The 17,830-nt window shown below is 43.0% G+C and overlaps 1 protein-coding gene across 46 annotated transcripts in view; it reads left to right on the top strand.

Annotated features, from left to right (window-relative positions):
• Positions 1-17,830, top strand: part of CASP8 (caspase 8) — a 55,016-nt gene that overhangs the window by 13,846 nt on the left and 23,340 nt on the right. For 8 of the 46 annotated variants that reach the window (XR_010150202.1, XR_010150204.1, XM_063791546.1 and 5 more), the window contains exon 1: positions 10,162-10,281. The exons of 16 other annotated variants lie outside the window; for them this stretch is intronic. Coding sequence is in view for 5 of the 30 variants with exons in the window: in XM_001172193.5 (XP_001172193.1) it covers positions 10,360-10,510 (151 nt within the window). In the remaining 25 variants the exon portion in view is untranslated. Of the gene's footprint in view, positions 1-10,160; positions 10,511-12,603; positions 12,736-17,830 lie in introns of those variants that run through there. 22 more of the 46 variants (XR_010150196.1, XM_009443984.5, XM_063791554.1 and 19 more) reach the window with 13 other exon arrangements.

Below are 17,830 nucleotides of genomic sequence, written 5' to 3' on the forward strand. Positions count from 1 at the left end.
TGTCAGGCTGGTCTTGGACTCCTGGCCTCAAGTGATCCACCTGCCTCAGCCTCCCAAATTGGTAGGATTACAGGTGTGAGTCACTGTGCCTGGACAGCACCACCTATTAATGAATGACAGCCTTGACTTTTGAGGCTAAAACTTTCCACTTCTTTAGTATAGTAATTAAATCTCTCGCTTTTTCTACTATTTTGGTAATTAAGCAGGTAAAGAAAAATATCCAGAACAATATAATAGGGAGTAGGGCAAGAAAATCCTGAGGAACCACGACCTGTGGGTGGATCGAGTGCAGGGGTCCTTGAGTGTAGCTGGTTGCAGGAAGGCCCCAGCAGAAGGGGGCTTTGATGAGCATCCACCTTGTGTACTGAGTGAATGTCCGTCCAGATGAGGTGCAGATGCAGCTGACAATGGAGGCGACTGTAATGGACTATCCCAAGTAGCAACATCATCAATTTAGGATTTCAGCCTGAGTGAGACTTTCAGTTAATACTCAACTGAAAACAAGATGCAAATTTTCCTTCAGAAATTCGTTGAAAGTGTTTTCACTTTGGTACTATTGATCTATTTAAAGGGCTGAGATGCAGAGGAGACACCATTGTGTAATTTCTAGTGGCCGCTCTTTTTGTCCGTTATCTGTTCACTGTTCTATCCATGCTGTTCTGCCACACCCCTTTTTCACTTACCAACACATGTTGGAGATTGCTCCCTATCATAGCATTTCCTCTCCTATTCTCTAGCCTGGCTCTTCACTCTCTTAATGGTATCATTTTTCTGAAAAGAAGCTCTTAATTCTAAAATGGTCCTGTTGGTGGTTTTTTCCCCTTATGGTCAGCACTTTTTGTGTCTTTTTTGAGTTTTTGTCTACTCCAATATCATAAAGACATTCTCTTAGGATTTCTCATAAAGTTTTACTGCTTCCTTCTTTTTTGAGAGAGTCTTACTCTGTTGCCCAGGCTGGAGTGCAGTGCTGCGATCTTGGCTCACTACAACCTCTGCCTCCTGGGTTCAAGCCATTCTCATGCCTCAGCCTCCTGAGTAGCTGGGACTACAGGTGCCCCCCACCATGCCCAGCTAATTTTTGTATTTTTAGTAGAGGTGGGGTTTTGCCATGTTGGTCAGGCTAATCTTGAACTCCTGACCTCAGGTGATCCGCCCGCCTTGGCCTCCCAAAGTGCTGGGATTATAGGCGTGAGCCACCACGCCTGGTCAATTGCTTCCTTTTTATATTTAGATTGACTATCCATCTGGATTTGAATTTTGTGTGGGTAGGAAATCAAGGTTCATTTTATTTTTATATGGCTATCTTATTGATCTGTCATTATTTATTATAAAGACGATCCTTTTTTCACTTCACCTCATTGTCACCTTTACCCATGTATCAAGTGAGAATAGAGTGTGAGACTTTAAAAAATTAATAGATTATTTTTTAAGAACAGTTTCAGGTTTAGAGAAAAAACAGAGCAGATTAGCTGGGCATGGTGTTATGCACCTGTAGTCCCAGCTTATTCATATGCTTATTTGCCATCTGCTTATCTTTTTGTGAGGTGTCTGTTCAGACCTCTTGCCCACTTTTCAATCGGGTTGTTTTCTTATTGTTGAGTCTTAACAGATTAGCTTAATCAGATTGGCTTCGGGAGGCTAAGGGGAGAGGATCGCTTGAGCGTGGGAGGCGGAGGTTGCAGTGAGTTGAGATCACACCACTGCACTCTAGCCTAGGTGACAGAGAGAGACCCTGTCTCAGAAAGAAAAAAAAAGAAAGAGCAGAAAGTAGAGAGTTCCCATATACCCTCTGCCTCCTACACTTCTCCCCTCCCCACACTTTCCCGTTATTAACATCTTGCATTAGTGTGGTACATTTGTTACAAGTGATGAACCAATATTGATATTGTAGGGGAGGACAAATCTGTTTTCCTTCTACCCTTCTAAGTTCATGGCTGACAACCCTATAACAGAAGACAGATTAATAAGAGAAAAGTGCATAAACGTATTTAATATAAGTTTTATGTGACATGGAGGCCTTTATAAGGAAATGAAGACTCCAAGAAGCAGTTACAGTTTGATGTAGGTTTGATAAAGGGTGGACAGTTGTGGAGGATATGATAGAGCAAAGAGTTTGAAGTAAGTGTAGTCCGCTGGCGGAAGCTTATCAAGGCCCGTTTGTTTAGTTAGATTCCTCTCTGTGTCCCTTTGTCTTCACAGATTACCACCAGGTATAGGGAGGGCATCTCTCACCTGAGGGTCTTATGACCTGGCTTCAGGAGAAGGTCAGAAAACCCTTCCTGCACATGCTGCTTTTGCAAATTCCTTCACCTTAAAATATTCAATATGTCATTGTGTTAGTCTGTTCTTGCATTGCTCTAAAGAAATACCTGAGGTTGGGCAATCTATAAAGAAAAGAGTTTTAATTGGCTCATGGTTCCACAGACTGTATAGGAAGCATGATGCTGGTATCTGCTTGGCTTCTGGGGAGGCCTCAGGAAACTTACAATTATGGTGGAAGACAAAGGGGGAGCGATACATCTCATGTGGCTAGAGCAGGGGAAGCAAGAGAGCGGGGAGGTGCCACATATTTTTAAACAACCAGAATATCATGAGAATTCTATCATGCAAACAGCACTGTGGGGATGGTGCTAAACTATTAGAAACCACCCCCAAGATCCAATCACCTCCCACCAGGCTCCGCCTCCAACATTAGGAATTACAACTGGACATGAGTTTGGGTGAGGACACAAATCCAAACCATGTCAGTCATGGTGCCATATTTTGTGGTAGCATGTCCTGAATCCCATCAATAAATTATTCTGAACTAAAGTTCCATAGTTTCCATTAGGGTTCACTTTTGGTGTACATCCTACTGGTTTTGCCAAATGAATAATGCCATGTAGAACCGTTACAATATTGTACAGAATAATTTCACTCCCCTAAAAATCCCCTGTGCTGAACCTATTCACACTTCCTCCCCTGAGTCCCTGGCAACCACTGTCTCTATAGTTTTAATCAGAATGTCACATAGTTGGAATCATACAGTATGTAGCCTCTCCAGATTGCCTTCTTTCACATAGTAACATTCAATTAAGGCTCTTCCATGCCTTTTTGTGGTTTGATAGCTCATTTCTTTTTATTGCTGAATAATAATCTATGGTATGGATGTGCCACAGTTTATCCATTCATTTATTGAGGGACATCTTGGTTGCTTCCAACTTTTGGCAGTTATGAATTATGAATAAAGCTGGTATAAACATTCATGTGCAGGTTTTTGCATGGACATAAATGTTCAATTCGGGTAAATATCTAGAAACGTGATTGCTGGATCTTGTGGTAAGCATACGCTTTGGCCAGGCGCGGTGGCTCATGACTGTGATCCCAGCACTTTGGGAGGCTGAGGTGGGATCACCTGAGATCAGCAGTTTAAGACCAGCCTGGCTAACACAGTGAAACCTCATCTCTACTAAAAAAAAATACAAAAATTAGCTGGGCGTGGTGGCGTGTGCCTGTAATCCCAGCTACTCAGGAAGCTGAGGCAGGAGAATTGCTTGAACCTGGGAGGTGGAGGTTGCATTGAGCCAAGATGGCGCCACTGCACTCCAGCCTGGGCAATAGAGTGAGACTCTGTGTCAAAAAAAAGAAAAAAAGAAAAAAAAATGGCCAGGTGCAGTGGCTCACACCTGTAATCTCAGCACTTTGGGAGGCGGAGGCAGGTGTATTATTTGAAGTCAGGAGTTTAACACCAGCCTGACCAACATGGTGAAACCCTGTCTCTCCTAAAAATACAAAAATTAGCTGGGCGTGGTTGTCATGCTGGTAATCCCAGCAACTTGGGAGGCTGAGGCAGGAGAATTGCTTGAACCCAGAGGCAGAGGCTGTAGTGAGCCGAGATCACACTTGCCGTTGCACTCCAGCCTGGGAGACAGAGTGAGACTCTGTCTAAAAAAAAAAAAGCTTCATGACAAACTTCCAGACTTTCTTCCAAAGTGTCCGTATGAGTTTTCATTCCCACGAGTAATGAATGAGAGTTCCTGTTACTTCACATCCTTGCCAATGTTTGGTGGTGTCAGTGTTTCGGATTTTAGCAATTTTGGCAAATATGTAGTGGTATCTCACTGTTGTTTTAATTTGCAATTCCCTAATGACATATGATGTTGAACATCTTTTCATATGCTTATTTGCCATCTGTATATGTTTTTGGTGAGGTATCTGTTCAGATCTCTTGCCCACTTTTCAATTGGGTTGTTTGTTTTGTTATTGTTGAGTGTCAAGAGTTCTTTGTATATTTTTGGATAACAGCATGGTTTTTGTTTTTGTTTTTTTTTGAGACAGAGTCTCGCTCTGTCACCAGGCTGTATACAGTGGCATGAACTTGGCTCACTGCAACCTCTACCTCCCAAGTTCAAGCAATTCTCCTGCCTCAGCCTCCCGAGTAGCTGGGACTACAGGTGTGCGCCACCATGCCCAGCTAATTTTTGTATTTTTAGTAGAGACGGGCTTTCACCATATTGTCCAGGATGGTCTGGATCACTTGACCTCGTGATCCACCAGTATGGTTGAGTTTTAAGAGTTCTTTGTACGCTTTTGGGTAACGGTCTTTTGTTTTGCAAACATTTTCTCCCAATCTGTGGTTTGTCTCTTCACTCTTAACTGTATCTTTTGAAGGGGGATCTCAAAGAACATCTGGTCCCCCACAAAAACATGTCATGTCAGGTGAGAGATGACTCATTTTCTCAGAAACTAGGATTTTGTGTCATATGTTGTAAACCACGAAAAGTTAATTTTATAACCCACCTTCTAGATCTACTGAGAATACGTGGTGTTATCACTAACAGTTTTGAGGAAAGAAATAATTGCCTAATTCATTTTGTAGTGAATGTGTTTTGTTACTACCACAGATACTCTTAAAATCCACTTATTATGGAGGGGAAAAAAAAAGGAATTTTCTTTACAGAAAGTGAGGAGTGAAATCTAATGCAGAAAATATCTGTTTCAGGGAATAACCCTCCCAACATCTGATTTTTTTTTGTTTTAGACAGGGGCTCACTCCGTCCCCCAGGCTGGAGTGCAGTGATGCAATCATAGCTCACTGCAGCCTTGAACTCCTGGGTTTAAGCAATCCTCCTGCCTCAGCCTCCTGAGTAGCTGGGACCACAGGTGTGCACCACCACTGCACCACCACACCCGACTAATTTTTTTGATTTTTGGTAAAGACAGTATGTTGCCCAGGCTGATCTTAAACTCCTGAGCTCAAGTGATCCTCCCACTTCAGCCTCTCAAAGTGCTAGGATTATAAATGTGAGCCACTGCACCTAGCCTGATCTTTTTTTTTTTTTTTTTTTTAAGAAACAGTCACTAGTGCTGTATGTAGGTTACAGTAGCTATGTAGGCCCTTCAGAGTCACTTCACTTTTCTGAGCTTTCGTTTCTTCAACGTCTTCCTGTCTGTAAGACACATGCTCTTCTACCCCTGAGACCAAAAAATGTTACCAGTGAGGATCTAATGATACAAAATAGGGAAAATGCTTTAAAACTGCACAGTGCTTAACAAATGCACTGTTATTATATCATTAAAAGTGACTCCTGGGTGGTGGGAATGGTTGCATAATGACGTGAATGTACTTGATGTCACTTAAAACTGGTTACAATGGTAAATTTTATGGTATATATATTTTACCACAATTAATACATTTTAAAAGATGGTTCTTGACAATTATTCTTAGCGTCTGAGGTGCCCCATTTCTTGGGTATGGGCATATAGTGCCTCCAGAATATTGGGGATCCTCACCTCTTCTATGCCCAAACCTTTAAGAAAATTCTGGGCCAGGCGCAGTGGCTCACAGCTGTAATCCACCACTTTGGGAGGCCGAGGTGGGTCGATCACCTAAGGTCGGGAGTTCGAGACCAGCCTGACCAACATGGAGAAAACCCGTCTCTACTAAAAATACAAAATTAGCTGGGTGTGGTGGCACACACCTGTAATCCCAGCTACTCGGGAGGCTGAGGCAGGAGAATCGCTTGAACCCAGGAGGCGGAGGTTGCGGTGAGCCGATATTGCACCATTGCACTCCAGCCTGGGCAACAAGAGCAAAACTCCATCTCAAAAAAAAAAAAAAATTCTGGAAAAGCTAGGTCAGTGACATGAATATTGGAATCAGAGCCTAACAAACTCAATTTCTTCCTTTCTAAATCTGTGGTACGGATTCATGTCTGCAGTAGTTTTTCTGAGAAAGCAGAAGGGGTAAGTATTGGCAATCAACAAGCTGCAGAGTATGCAGATTGAGGTCAGTAATTGTAAATGCCCCATGACTGTCTGATCATTTTAATACCAAAAGAAAAACTTAAAATCCCAGTTGCTAAAATCTTTGTCTTAGACAACTCTTTGAGCCTCTCCCTACAAGGCCCAGAAAGGAATGAGATAGATGTGAATGGAATCTGTTTTCCCTTCCCTTGCCACGCTCTGGAGGAGGAGTCTAGGGCAGTAGCCAAGGCCAGCTGCCAGTCAAGGAAAGGGGAGCGGCCCCGTTGAATCCACAAACCACACCATCCTGGCCCATGGGTTAGTTATATACAAACTCCCACATTGGCAACAAACAAAGGGCATGCACATTCAGGGGATTTTGCTTTCACTGTGAGTGTTTATCTTTGAAGGGTGTCACATCAAGATGAATGGGAAGGGTGTGTTGCAGTTGAGCTGAGGTTTGGTCTTTCTTGGCTTTTTTAGGGACACTTACAGGTCCAAATCTGCTTTCAGCCGGCTGGTCGACATGGTAGGAGACACAGTAGTCTCAGGACCAGGCCTCCAGGTGGGAGCTGAGATTCTAGAGGGTGGAAACCACTTGGAGATTGAGTCAAAGCAGACCTGTCCTCATTCTGTGCTGGGCAGGAGCCAGCTCTCCATGTCCCTGCAGCTCCGGCAACACCTCCGGATCTTTCAGCTTCCCTGGGACTAAGGACCATGCACATTATTAATTCTGATATAAACAGTCACACAGGCACATGTCTCAAGATGAGGGTGAGAAGTTGGTTACAGCAAATGAAGTAATAATGATCTTTGTGCTTCACAATAGGAATTCAACCAACTTGAGGTTTATAATTCACTTATTAACTCTTTTTATTTTTTGTTGAGATGGAGTGTCCCTCTGTCACCCACGCTGGAGTGCAATGGTGTCATCTCGGCTCACTGCAACCTCCGCCTCCTGGGCTCAAGTGAGTCTCGTGCCTTGAGTGGCTGAGACTACAGGCACATGCCACCATGCCCAACTAATTTTTTTTGTATTTTTAGTAGAGATGGGGTTTTGCCATGTTGGCTAGGCTGGTCTCAAACTCCTGGCTTCAAGTGATCCGCCTACCTCAATCTCTTCAAGCGCTGGGATTACAGGGGTAAGCCACTGTGCCTGGCCATAATTCACTTATCAGTCATATATATATATACACACACACACACACACACACACACATATATATACACACACACATATATATACACACACACACACACACACACACACACATATATATATATATATATATATATATATATATATATATATGATATGACTGGGAGAATCTAGGGTCAGTGCCTTACAAATGGCACAAGTTGAAGCCCTGAGACTCCCACTCCTACCCTGCTCCCCCCATTCTCAGTACTGCTCCTCAGATGCCTCCAGCAGATCATCCATTTCTGCTAGGCTGGGCCTGGGTACATGCAGGGAGATGTGTACAGGGGCTAAGAGCAGAAACTTTTGAGTGAGACACTCCTGAGTTCATGCACTGGCCCTGCCATTTGTCAGCTAATTGATGTTCCATTTAATTGCATCATCTGTATGTAAGCCTAATAATTTATAGCCATCTTAGAGATGTTGTGAGCTTAAATAACATAGTAGTGAATATTTATTTATTTGTTTATTTATTTATTTAGACAGGGCCTCGCTCTGTCACCCAGGCTGGAGTGCAGTGGTGTGATCATAGCTCACTGCAGCCTTGACCTCCCACCCTCCGGTTATCCTCTCACCTCAGCCTCCTGAGTAGCTTGAGACAACAGATGCATGCCACCATAACTGACTAATTTTTTAAAATTTTCTGCAGAGACAGTGTCTCCCTATGTTGCCCAGGCTGGCCTCGATCTCTTGGGCTCAAGCGATCCTCCTGCCTTGGTCTTCCAAAGTGCTGGGATTACTGGTGTGAGCCACTGCACCCACAGCCTATTTATTGAGAAATGTGGAAGGCCCAGGCACTATTCTAAGTGCTCCAGCTGTTTTATCTCCCACATTTTTGCTCAGATAGGAGTTCCAAAGCTGGAGCTGGAAGACTCGTATTTTTAGAAATGTTGCAGTTAATTCTGAGGTGGGTCAGATTGAGATTCATGGCTATGCATTAATGTTTAGGTGGTGACTAACCACTCAGGGTTTTAGAGACAAACAGATCTTATTCTGTCACTCACTGACTGAGCGTGGCCAAGTCTTTCAGCCTCTCTAAGCCTCAGTGTCCTCATCCATAAAATGGGACCAATCGTAGCAACCACTTCTGAGAACTGTTCAGAAGTGGAAATGAGCCAGTTTAGGTGGCTGTGTCTGGCATACGCCAATGGTTTGATAAGTATTAGCTTGTGCCTTTATTAGGCCAACTGCTTTTTGTTAGGTGACTGAGAAACCAAGGACCTTCTGCCCTTTATGCATCCGTCACTATTAGTTTAAATTTGTTGCTCTTCCATCCACATGATTCATTCCAAATTTGAAGTGTTGGAGAAAGGGAGTTAGTATGTCATAGAAAAATCTCTGTTTTTGGCTCAGCAGGACTGAGTTTGACTCCATGTAACTGTTTGAGTCTTAGTTTCCTCATCCATAACATGGGAGAACAATACCCTGAATTGCTGCCAGAATTAGAGATAGTTCATGTCAAGGTGCAACATATAGGTAATGTGTTATTGCTGGTGTTCTGGTTATAAAATGTACAAGATGTGAAAGCAAAAGGGCAGAAAACCCTTTTTAAAAATTCATGGCTGGGCGCGCTGCCTCATGCCTGTAATCCCAGCACTCTGCGAGGCCAAGGCGGGTGGATCACCTGAGGTCGTGAGTTTGAGACCAGCCTGACCAACATGGAGAAACCCTGTCTCTACTAAAAATACAAAATTAGCCGGGCATGGTGGCGCATGCCTGTAATCCCAGCTACCCAGGAGGCTGAGGCAGGAGAATCGCTTGAACCCGGGAGGCGGAGGTTGCTGTGAGCCGAGATGGCACCATTGCACTCCAGCCTGGGCAACAAGAGCGAAACTCCGTCCCCCCCAAAAAAAATTCAAATGGGAAAGAGAGGCAGATGGCAGAGAACAGGGGAGGGGCTGGGCACGGTGGCTCACGCCTGTAATCCCAGCACTTTGGGAGGCCAAGGCGGGTGGATTTCTTGAGGTCAGGAGTTCAAGACCAGTCTGAGCAACATGGTGAAACCCCATCTCTATTAAAAATACAAAAATTAGCCGGGGGTGTTGGTGGGTGCCTGTAGTCCCAGTTACTCGGGAGGCTGAGGCAGGAGAATCACTTGAACTCAGGAGGCGGAGGTTGCAGTGAGTCAAGATCGCACCACTGTACTGTTGCCTGCGCAATGCACCGAGACTCCGTCTCAAAAAAAAAAAAAAAAAAAAAATGAGAGAACAGGGGAGGGTCTAGGGCTCAGAGCTTTGGAGAACAGACCTCAGTAGCACCAACACTCCAGGATCAATGCTACAAAGACACGGGTTGCAACTAAACCGGAGAACATGGCCAAGGATGGGAACTCAGCCTGAGCAGGGCTGAGCCGAGCAGGGCTAAGCCAAGTAGGGCTGAGCCAGAACACTTCCTCCTTTTTTCTGAACAATCTACCTACATTTCAGCTACAGGGCTGGCTTTACCCAGTTCGGCGGGAGGGAGGAGAGGGCTGGTCTGTGACTTCAGTGCTGAGGTTTGATCAAGGCAGAGGGAAGCTTCCTATTCCCAGACCCTTTGCAAGAAAGAATGGCATATTACTTGCCACCGACAGGGGTTATTATTACTAAATGGAGTCAGTATAAATGCTTTCCAATAAAGCATGTCCAGCGCTCGGGTTTTTAGTTTGCACGTCCATGAATTGTCTGCCACATCCCTCTTCTGAATGGTTGGAAACTGGGCATCTGTTCCTTTAAATAGGAAACATTTCTTGTTCGAGTGAGTCATCTCTGTTCTGCTTTAGGAGTAAAGTTTACCCTGCAGTTCCTTCTGTGGTGAAGTTTTCTCTTTCTCTCGGAGACCAGATTCTGCCTTTCTGCTGGAGGGAAGTGTTTTCACAGGTTCTCCTCCTTTTATCTTTTGTGTGTTTTTTTCAAGCCCTGCAGAATTTGCTAGTCAACTCAACAGGAAGTGAGGCCATGGAGGGAGGCAGAAGAGCCAGGGTGGTTATTGAAAGTAAAAGAAACTTCTTCCTGGGAGCCTTTCCCACCCCCTTCCCTGCTGAGCACGTGGAGTTAGGCAGGTTAGGGGACTCGGAGACTGCGATGGTGCCAGGAAAGGGTGGAGCGGGTGAGTGCCTGTTGCCAAGGTGGCCTCTTCAACAGGAAACCACAATATTTTTGTTTCTTGACTTGCTCTAGAAACAGGGCTGTGGGGGTGGGGAAGCAACTTGGATCTGCCCTTCTGAGGACACCTCTGGGTGCTGCCTGGCCCAGGTCTCCTGTGTGGTTTCTCTCTGAGCCGTTGCCTCTGACTTTGCTACTTTTTCACTCTGAGCAGTCTCCAGTTCCTCTGCTACCTTTTTGTCCTCCAAGCTTCCCTGTCGCCTCGAATGCAGATACACGGTCTCCCTCCTGTGGACCCGTTTGGAGAGTCCAGAAGACTTTATCAATCCACTTTTTTTTGTTTTTCATTTGGCCCTGGGGCCGAGGGTTAAGTACTTTATTCTGTCGAATCACGATGCCCTGAGGTGCACAGCCCCTTCCCCCTCTTCCGTGTCTGAAGCGTTTCCTTTTATCTCTCCACCCCCACCCTTGCCCTCCTGCCCTCTCTCTTGTTCCCCAAAGACAGTTCTCTAATGTTTTGATGTGGATTCGTGAATTTATCTGTATCTTTGCAAAATGTATTTTTCTTTTGTATGTGTACACTGTTTTTTAACTATGCGATCTCAGGCAAGTAAGTAATTCCTCTGTGCCTCTGTTATCTCATCATTAAATGATTAATAATGCCTTGAGAGGTGACTGTGAGGCTTGAAGGAGATAATATGCATACATCACTTACTACACGAGTTAGCAATTATTATTGCATATTAATACTATTGGTATTTTATTTTGCTCATTCTGTTTCTATTTCTTTTTTATTTATTTATTTTTTGAGACAAAGTCTTGCTCTGTCACCCAGGCTGCAGTGCAGTGGTGCAATCACGGCTCACTGCAGCCTCAACATCCTGGGATCAAGCAATTTTCCCATCTCAGCCTTCAGATTAGCTGGGACCACAGGCGCGTGCTACCACACCTGGCTAATTAAAAAATTTTTCTTCATAGAGATGGTGTCTCATTTTGTTGCCCAGGCTGGTCTCAAACTCCTATGCTCAAGGGATCCTCCCACCTTGGCCTCTCAAAGTGCTAGGATTATATGCATGAGCCACGGTGGCCATCCAGGCATTGATATTATGAGGCCATCTTGACCTAGCCCTCTCTGGTGAAGAGTCCTTTTCAGATACTTCGTTCAGTCTTCTCAGCTATGAGTCCCTGCCCTCTGAAAGCTTATATTCTATTTGGGGAAAGACAAAAGGCAGTTTCAAAGAAGAGAGGTGTTTGCTTTTCTTTTCCTACTTTTAATATCAGAAAACATTTCATCTAACTCTCAGTATGAAGGCAATATTTTGTTTACTGGTATATCCCTAGAGCCCAACATGGTGAGGGCCCCAGGATTTGCTTCTTTGATAAGATGGTAAACCCATCTTTCAGCTAACTTCATGGTTTCCTCAGCTACACTCATATACAAGGATCACCTTTGGTAAGATGGACTTACCATCTTACCAAAGAGTTTTTGCATTTTAGAGTTTTTTCTTTTTAGATTTTTTTCATTTTAGAATTTTTTTATTTCAGAGTTTTTTCTTTTTAGAGGTTTTTCATTTTAGAGTTTTTTCTTTTTAGAGTTTTTTTTTTTTTAATTTTAGAGTATTTTAGGCTGCTGAGGGTGGAATCTGGTGACCTTGGGGCCACAGAGATGCTCCTTGGCTAAACCAGGGGCTTTAGCTCTGAAAGTTCACAGCCACCCTGAGAACCAAGATGAGAGGGCTCTGCGGTGTCCAATCTCAAGACCTCTCTGAGGTGCTCCATCAAGATTCATTGAATGAAAAAATTAAAGTCTTAATGATGAACCCAGAAAAATCTTTAAATCCTAAATATGAAACGAAAGTGTTCTTAGTTACAATCCAGTCCAACGTCCTCGTTTTGGAATGTGGAAATGAGGCCCCGAAGGTAAAATGGCCCATCCAAAGTCACAGCCAGGGGCCAGTGCTCAGGTGGCCAGGTGCCCTGCATGCAGTCTCCTGGACCACCAGGCCTTTTTCCTGCAGCTTTAGAAGCTTTAGAAGGCACTCTGCTCACTCAGGGGCAAGTGGTAAGCGCTCTTTCCCCTCTAGTGTTTGTGACTCAGGAGTTTCGAAACAGGAAGTAGAGCTGGCTGGCTGTGCCCTTCTGTCCTTCATTAGACGTTTGCTCTTGTCTTAGATGCTCAGATGGTAGTGGATAGGCCTGTGACGAAGGTGCTACCATCGTGAGAGTAAGGTAAGGATTTGCTTCTTTGTTAAGGTCAGAGGGGCCTTTTGGGAGGAAGGCCTTTGATTCTGGAGTTTTCTAGGCTGCTGAGAGTGAGATCGGGTGGCCCTGGGGCCATGGAGGTGATCCTCGTATGTGAGTGTGGATGGGGAAACCATGAAGTTAGTGTAAGAGGTAGCAGTCCCTCTGAGAGCCTTGCCGAGGGCCGTGCAGTTTCCAGATCTGAAGGCCATTCTAGCTTAGACTGATGAAGTCCTAGGAGCTTCTGAAATGCTGCAAGTTTACCTACTTGTATAAAGGCCTCATCCTGATCCCAGTCAAACTTGTGAAATAATAGAAGCCAAAATTTAAATCTCAACTGACTTTGCTGCTACAGCTATCCTCCCACCAACACACATACCCACCAACATACACATTTGCCAACATAAACGCACACACACATACACACACACACACCCATGTGGTCCTACTAATTCAATTATTTATTTTTAAAAGAAATTAAAAAAGACTGGGCGTGGTGGCTCTCGCCTGTCATCCCAGCACTTTGGGAGGTCGAGGCGGTGGTTCACCTGAGGTCGGGAGTTTGAGACCAGCTTGACCAACATGAAGAAACCCCGTCTCTACTAAAAATACAAAATTAGCCGGGCATGATGGCGCACGCCTGTAATCCCAGCTACTCGGGAGGCTGAGGCAGGAGAATCGCTTGAACCTGGGAGGTGGAAGTTGTGGTGAGCCGAGATCGTGCCACTGCACTCCAGCCTGGGCAACAAGAGCGAAACTCCGTCTCAAAACAAACAAACAAACAAACAAACAAAAATTTAAAAGATACAGAACAGTTCAAAAAACAATATAATGGGAAGACTAGATAGACACAATCAGAGACCTGCACTTGTGGGGTTGAGAATTTACAGGTGAAGCTGCAAGTTTCATTCTGTTTGAAAATGATGGGATTATATGTTTTGCTGAGGTTCGGACACCTTTGCTGGGTTGTTTGAATGCCGTGGCTGCAGCGCCCTGTTATGGACATCATGTGCGTGCAGAATGGATGTCTGTCAGGTTCCGGGGCAGCCCGCAGTCTGAGGCAGCCAGTCTGGATTGGAGGGAGTGGCAATACTACCTGCCGGTTAGGGGTTTGGGCCTGAGAGCGAGTGGCTTTCAGGTTCTCTCAAGCTTCGGATGAGATGCAGGTTTCTGCTTCCCATGGCAGATGTATGTTTTGCTTTTTAGTTATCACTGCAAGAGCTAGGATGCTGCTAGAATATTACTGGAATGATTGTGATGAGATGGAATGTATTTGCAGTTTAATTGTGGCATGTAATACAGTGGTAGAATGGGACTCTGGAATGAGATGCTGGGGCCTAGATTCTAGCACTTCCTTTGTGAGGCTCTGACCCCCTCTCCTATAGTGGATTTGTTAAGAACTTCTGTTTTTGTGGCTTTGTTATTATAAAATTTTTTGAAATGTTGTTCTCTAAAAAAGTTATGATTTTATGTTTTTCTTCATGAGATTCTTTCACTGCCTTCCAGCTGCAAGTAGAAGGACGTCTAAATCTTTGTGATCTGTCACTGAAGCCCTTGAGTGAGACACTTAAATCTGGCTGTGGCTCTCTCTCTTACTAGCTTATTTCCAAGCCGTGATTTTTCACAACAGAAAAATGGGGACAGTAATAGTAGTTTCTTCAGAGGCTTTTAGTGAAATGAGGTTAAAAAATATTTTTATGTTTATATGGATATATAGATTACAAACATTTATATATCATTTATTTATATGATTATTATAAACACATATTTATATTTAAATACTTTGGGGCATAAATATATAAAATAATAAATATACTTATGTAATACAAATAGACTTATATACATTTACTATTTAGCAGAGATTATATAAAATATATGTATTACATGGCAAAATATTCAAATTTACATATGTTACATATACATGTGGAAAAAAAATTGGGAAAAGGCCACAAAATGTGACCAAAGAATTACTTCCAAATGGCAAGTTTTTTAGTAATTTTTATTTTCTTTTTATACTTCTCTGTACTTTCTCTATGAAACAAGTGTTACTTTTACTGTTTTTAGGAACCAAAAATACAAGTACATTGTTTAAAAAATACTAGCTTTACAAAGTTTCTAGCCCATAAGCTAGTGCAGAAAATCTAGGTCCCATAAAACAAGAAATGCTAGTGCAGAAAATCTAGGTCCCATAAAACAAGAACTGCCACACGATGTCTCTCCCCGTACAGTGCTGGATGGCCCGTTGTTAATGGTGTCATAAATCCTTTGCAAGTGACTGTTTTCTAGGTACTATGACTAGAGGGATGTGTAACTTAAGCAAAAAACAAAAAACAGAAAAGGCTGACTATCATCTGACAGTGTATCCTGGAACACCTGGGCCAGAGAAGAAGCCACGTTAGCATTTTCCCTTCTAAATGTCAGTTATGATTTGATGGGGAAACCACTTAAAAAGCATTGTCACGTTGTTGAAAAGATAATGAAATGAGTGAGATGAGATGGCTATGGAGGACGGAGCTATGCGCCAATCTTATTATATCCAAATTCATGTCATCTCAGCCTTGGATTGTATTGATTTTTATTATATACTGCCAGAAAATGCTATTGAATATGTAACGAGAGCCTCAAAAAGGTTTATTCATTTTGACCCAATAATACTACTTTTAGGAAATTATTCTAAGAAAATAATTAGAGGTATTCTTAAAGATTTGCGTTTTAAGGTCATCCTAAATGTAATCAGGAACTGGCTATGTAAATTATAACCCATCTCTAAGATTAAATGCCTTACAGATATTAAAACCCATGCTGTAGAAGAAAAACTAAAGACAGGAAAGTACTTACAATACAAGATGTACTTACCAGTGGAAAAATCCACTTATACTACAGAAATATGATGTGTTCAAATATAAGGAAAAATGTGTATGCATAAAATATTTGGTAGGAAAGAGTAAAATATTACTGGGCATTTATATTTGGATGGTGGAATTATACATAATTTTAATTTTCCTTTTTATCTTTTCTGTATTGTCTAAAATGAATACACTAAGCATTGTTATCCTCAGAAAAAAATAATTGAGGGATGGGGGAAAGGAAGTCCTGCTTTCATTTGATTTTTTGGTTGGTTTTATTCTGTAAGATGAGACTTTAACAGAGGTTAGAATGCATTAAAAATTGTAAAGACAGTTGACCTAATGGCACTAAACAGGGTTAGATCTAGTTTAGATCTTTTCCAGCATGTGAATAAGAATGGATCTTTAAATAAAGATTTTAACTAGGTATATGTTTTAGAATAAGTCATACATGTACATGGTAAAAATTCAAACAGTACAAACTGTGCAGCAAGGTATGGGAAATAAAGCAGCTCTCACTGTCACCTCCACCCGTCAGCCTTCTCACACTGCACGCCCACATCTGTGTGTAATTCTGCTTTTCTTTAACATTACTGAAGGAACTTCCTGTGCATTTTTTGTCAGAGCTCTTCTGTGAATACACAAAATATGTACTGATCAATACATTATGTAGATCACACAGGCTCAACCACATTGATCTTCCTATTCTTTCTAGTAGCCAAATAGAGTTCCCTGGAATATGATTAATAGCTTGCCTAAATCTTCTAATGCTGATAAACAGTTGTTTCTGCTCTTTCGTTATTTCAAGGAATGCTACCATGAATAGCCTTGTATATGGTTTTGAGTATACTTGTTTAAATGAATGTAGGAAAAACTCTTGGAAGTTAAATTGTGGGCCAGTTTATGTGAATTTTATATTTTGACAGAGATGGCTAAATTACCCACCTGTTTTTTTGTTTTGTTTTGGTTTTGCTTTTTTTTTTAAGAGTTGGGGTCTTGCTACCTGGGGTCTTGCCACCTGGGGTCTTGCCACCTGGGGTCTTGCCCAGGGTAGACCTGAACTCCTGGGCCACGTTGGTTTATTTTACTGCATTCCCAGGGCCTAGAGCAATGATTGACATGTGCCAGCAGTATCTATTGGAAATTCTGGCCAACTTGCAATAGACCTGATTATTTCTACACTGAACATGTCTAAGATAGCTATTACTATTCATTCAGGAAAGCCCAGACAATTATCATGCCAGCAGCCTGAGACAGTAGCCAGTAATAGCCTGGTGTGGTAGTTTGCTCCTGTAGTCTCAGCTACTCAGCAGGCTGAGGTGGGAGGATGGCTCTAGCCTGGGAGGTGGAGGTTGCAATGAGCCAAGATCGCGCCCTGCACTCCAGCCTGGGTGACAGAGTGAGACCCTGTCTCAAAAGTAAAAATAAGAATAAAAAATAAACCAGCAAAAGTTTCTGCCCTCACAGAGCTTCCATTCTAGTGAGAGGGTGGTTTGTCATCAGGAGGGTGACGCCGGTAGGGCTGGGGACCAGCTCCCTGCAGGGAACAAACATGATCGCAGTGGGGTGGGAGTAGGGGATGAGTCCCCAGAGCCTCTGTGGTTTCCATTTCCACACAAAAAAACCACTGCTGCTGTAATCAGGAGGGGGAAAAGATTTTTAAAAATTTTCTTTCAGGGAATGGAAGGAAAGGATATTTTTGAAAGTAAGACTTTGAAAACTAAAAGTTTTGGGTCACTTAAAAACTCAAAATCTTTAGGTCACTTTAAAAATATTTAATTTTGGAGCTGGAGGCCATTATTCTAGGTAATTAGCTGGGTGTGGTGGTGTGTCCCTGTAATCCCAACTACTAGGAGGCCGAGGCAGGAGGATTGCTTGAACCTGGGAGACGGAGGTTGCAGTGAGCCGAGATCGCGACGCTGCACTCCAGCTTGGGTGACAGAGCAAGACTGGGTCTCAAAAGAAAAAAAGAAAAAAAAAAAAACGAAAACTAAATACCGTATGTTCTCACTTAAAAGTGGGAGCTAAGCTATGAGGATGCAAAGACATACAGAGGGATATAATGGACTTTGGGGATTGATGGTGGGGTTGAATGGGAGGTTGGTCCTAATAGGTCCTAGTACATCCCCTACTTCTAAGTCTTCCAGTCTGTCCTTTACACTTTGAATGTTAATTCCCAGTTGGATAATGTCATTCTCATTTTTACAGTCCTTTCTTAGCTCCTCATCACCTCCAGG

This window comes from Pan troglodytes, chromosome 13 (assembly GCF_028858775.2).
Source record: "Pan troglodytes isolate AG18354 chromosome 13, NHGRI_mPanTro3-v2.0_pri, whole genome shotgun sequence".
NCBI lineage: Eukaryota > Metazoa > Chordata > Mammalia > Primates > Hominidae > Pan > Pan troglodytes.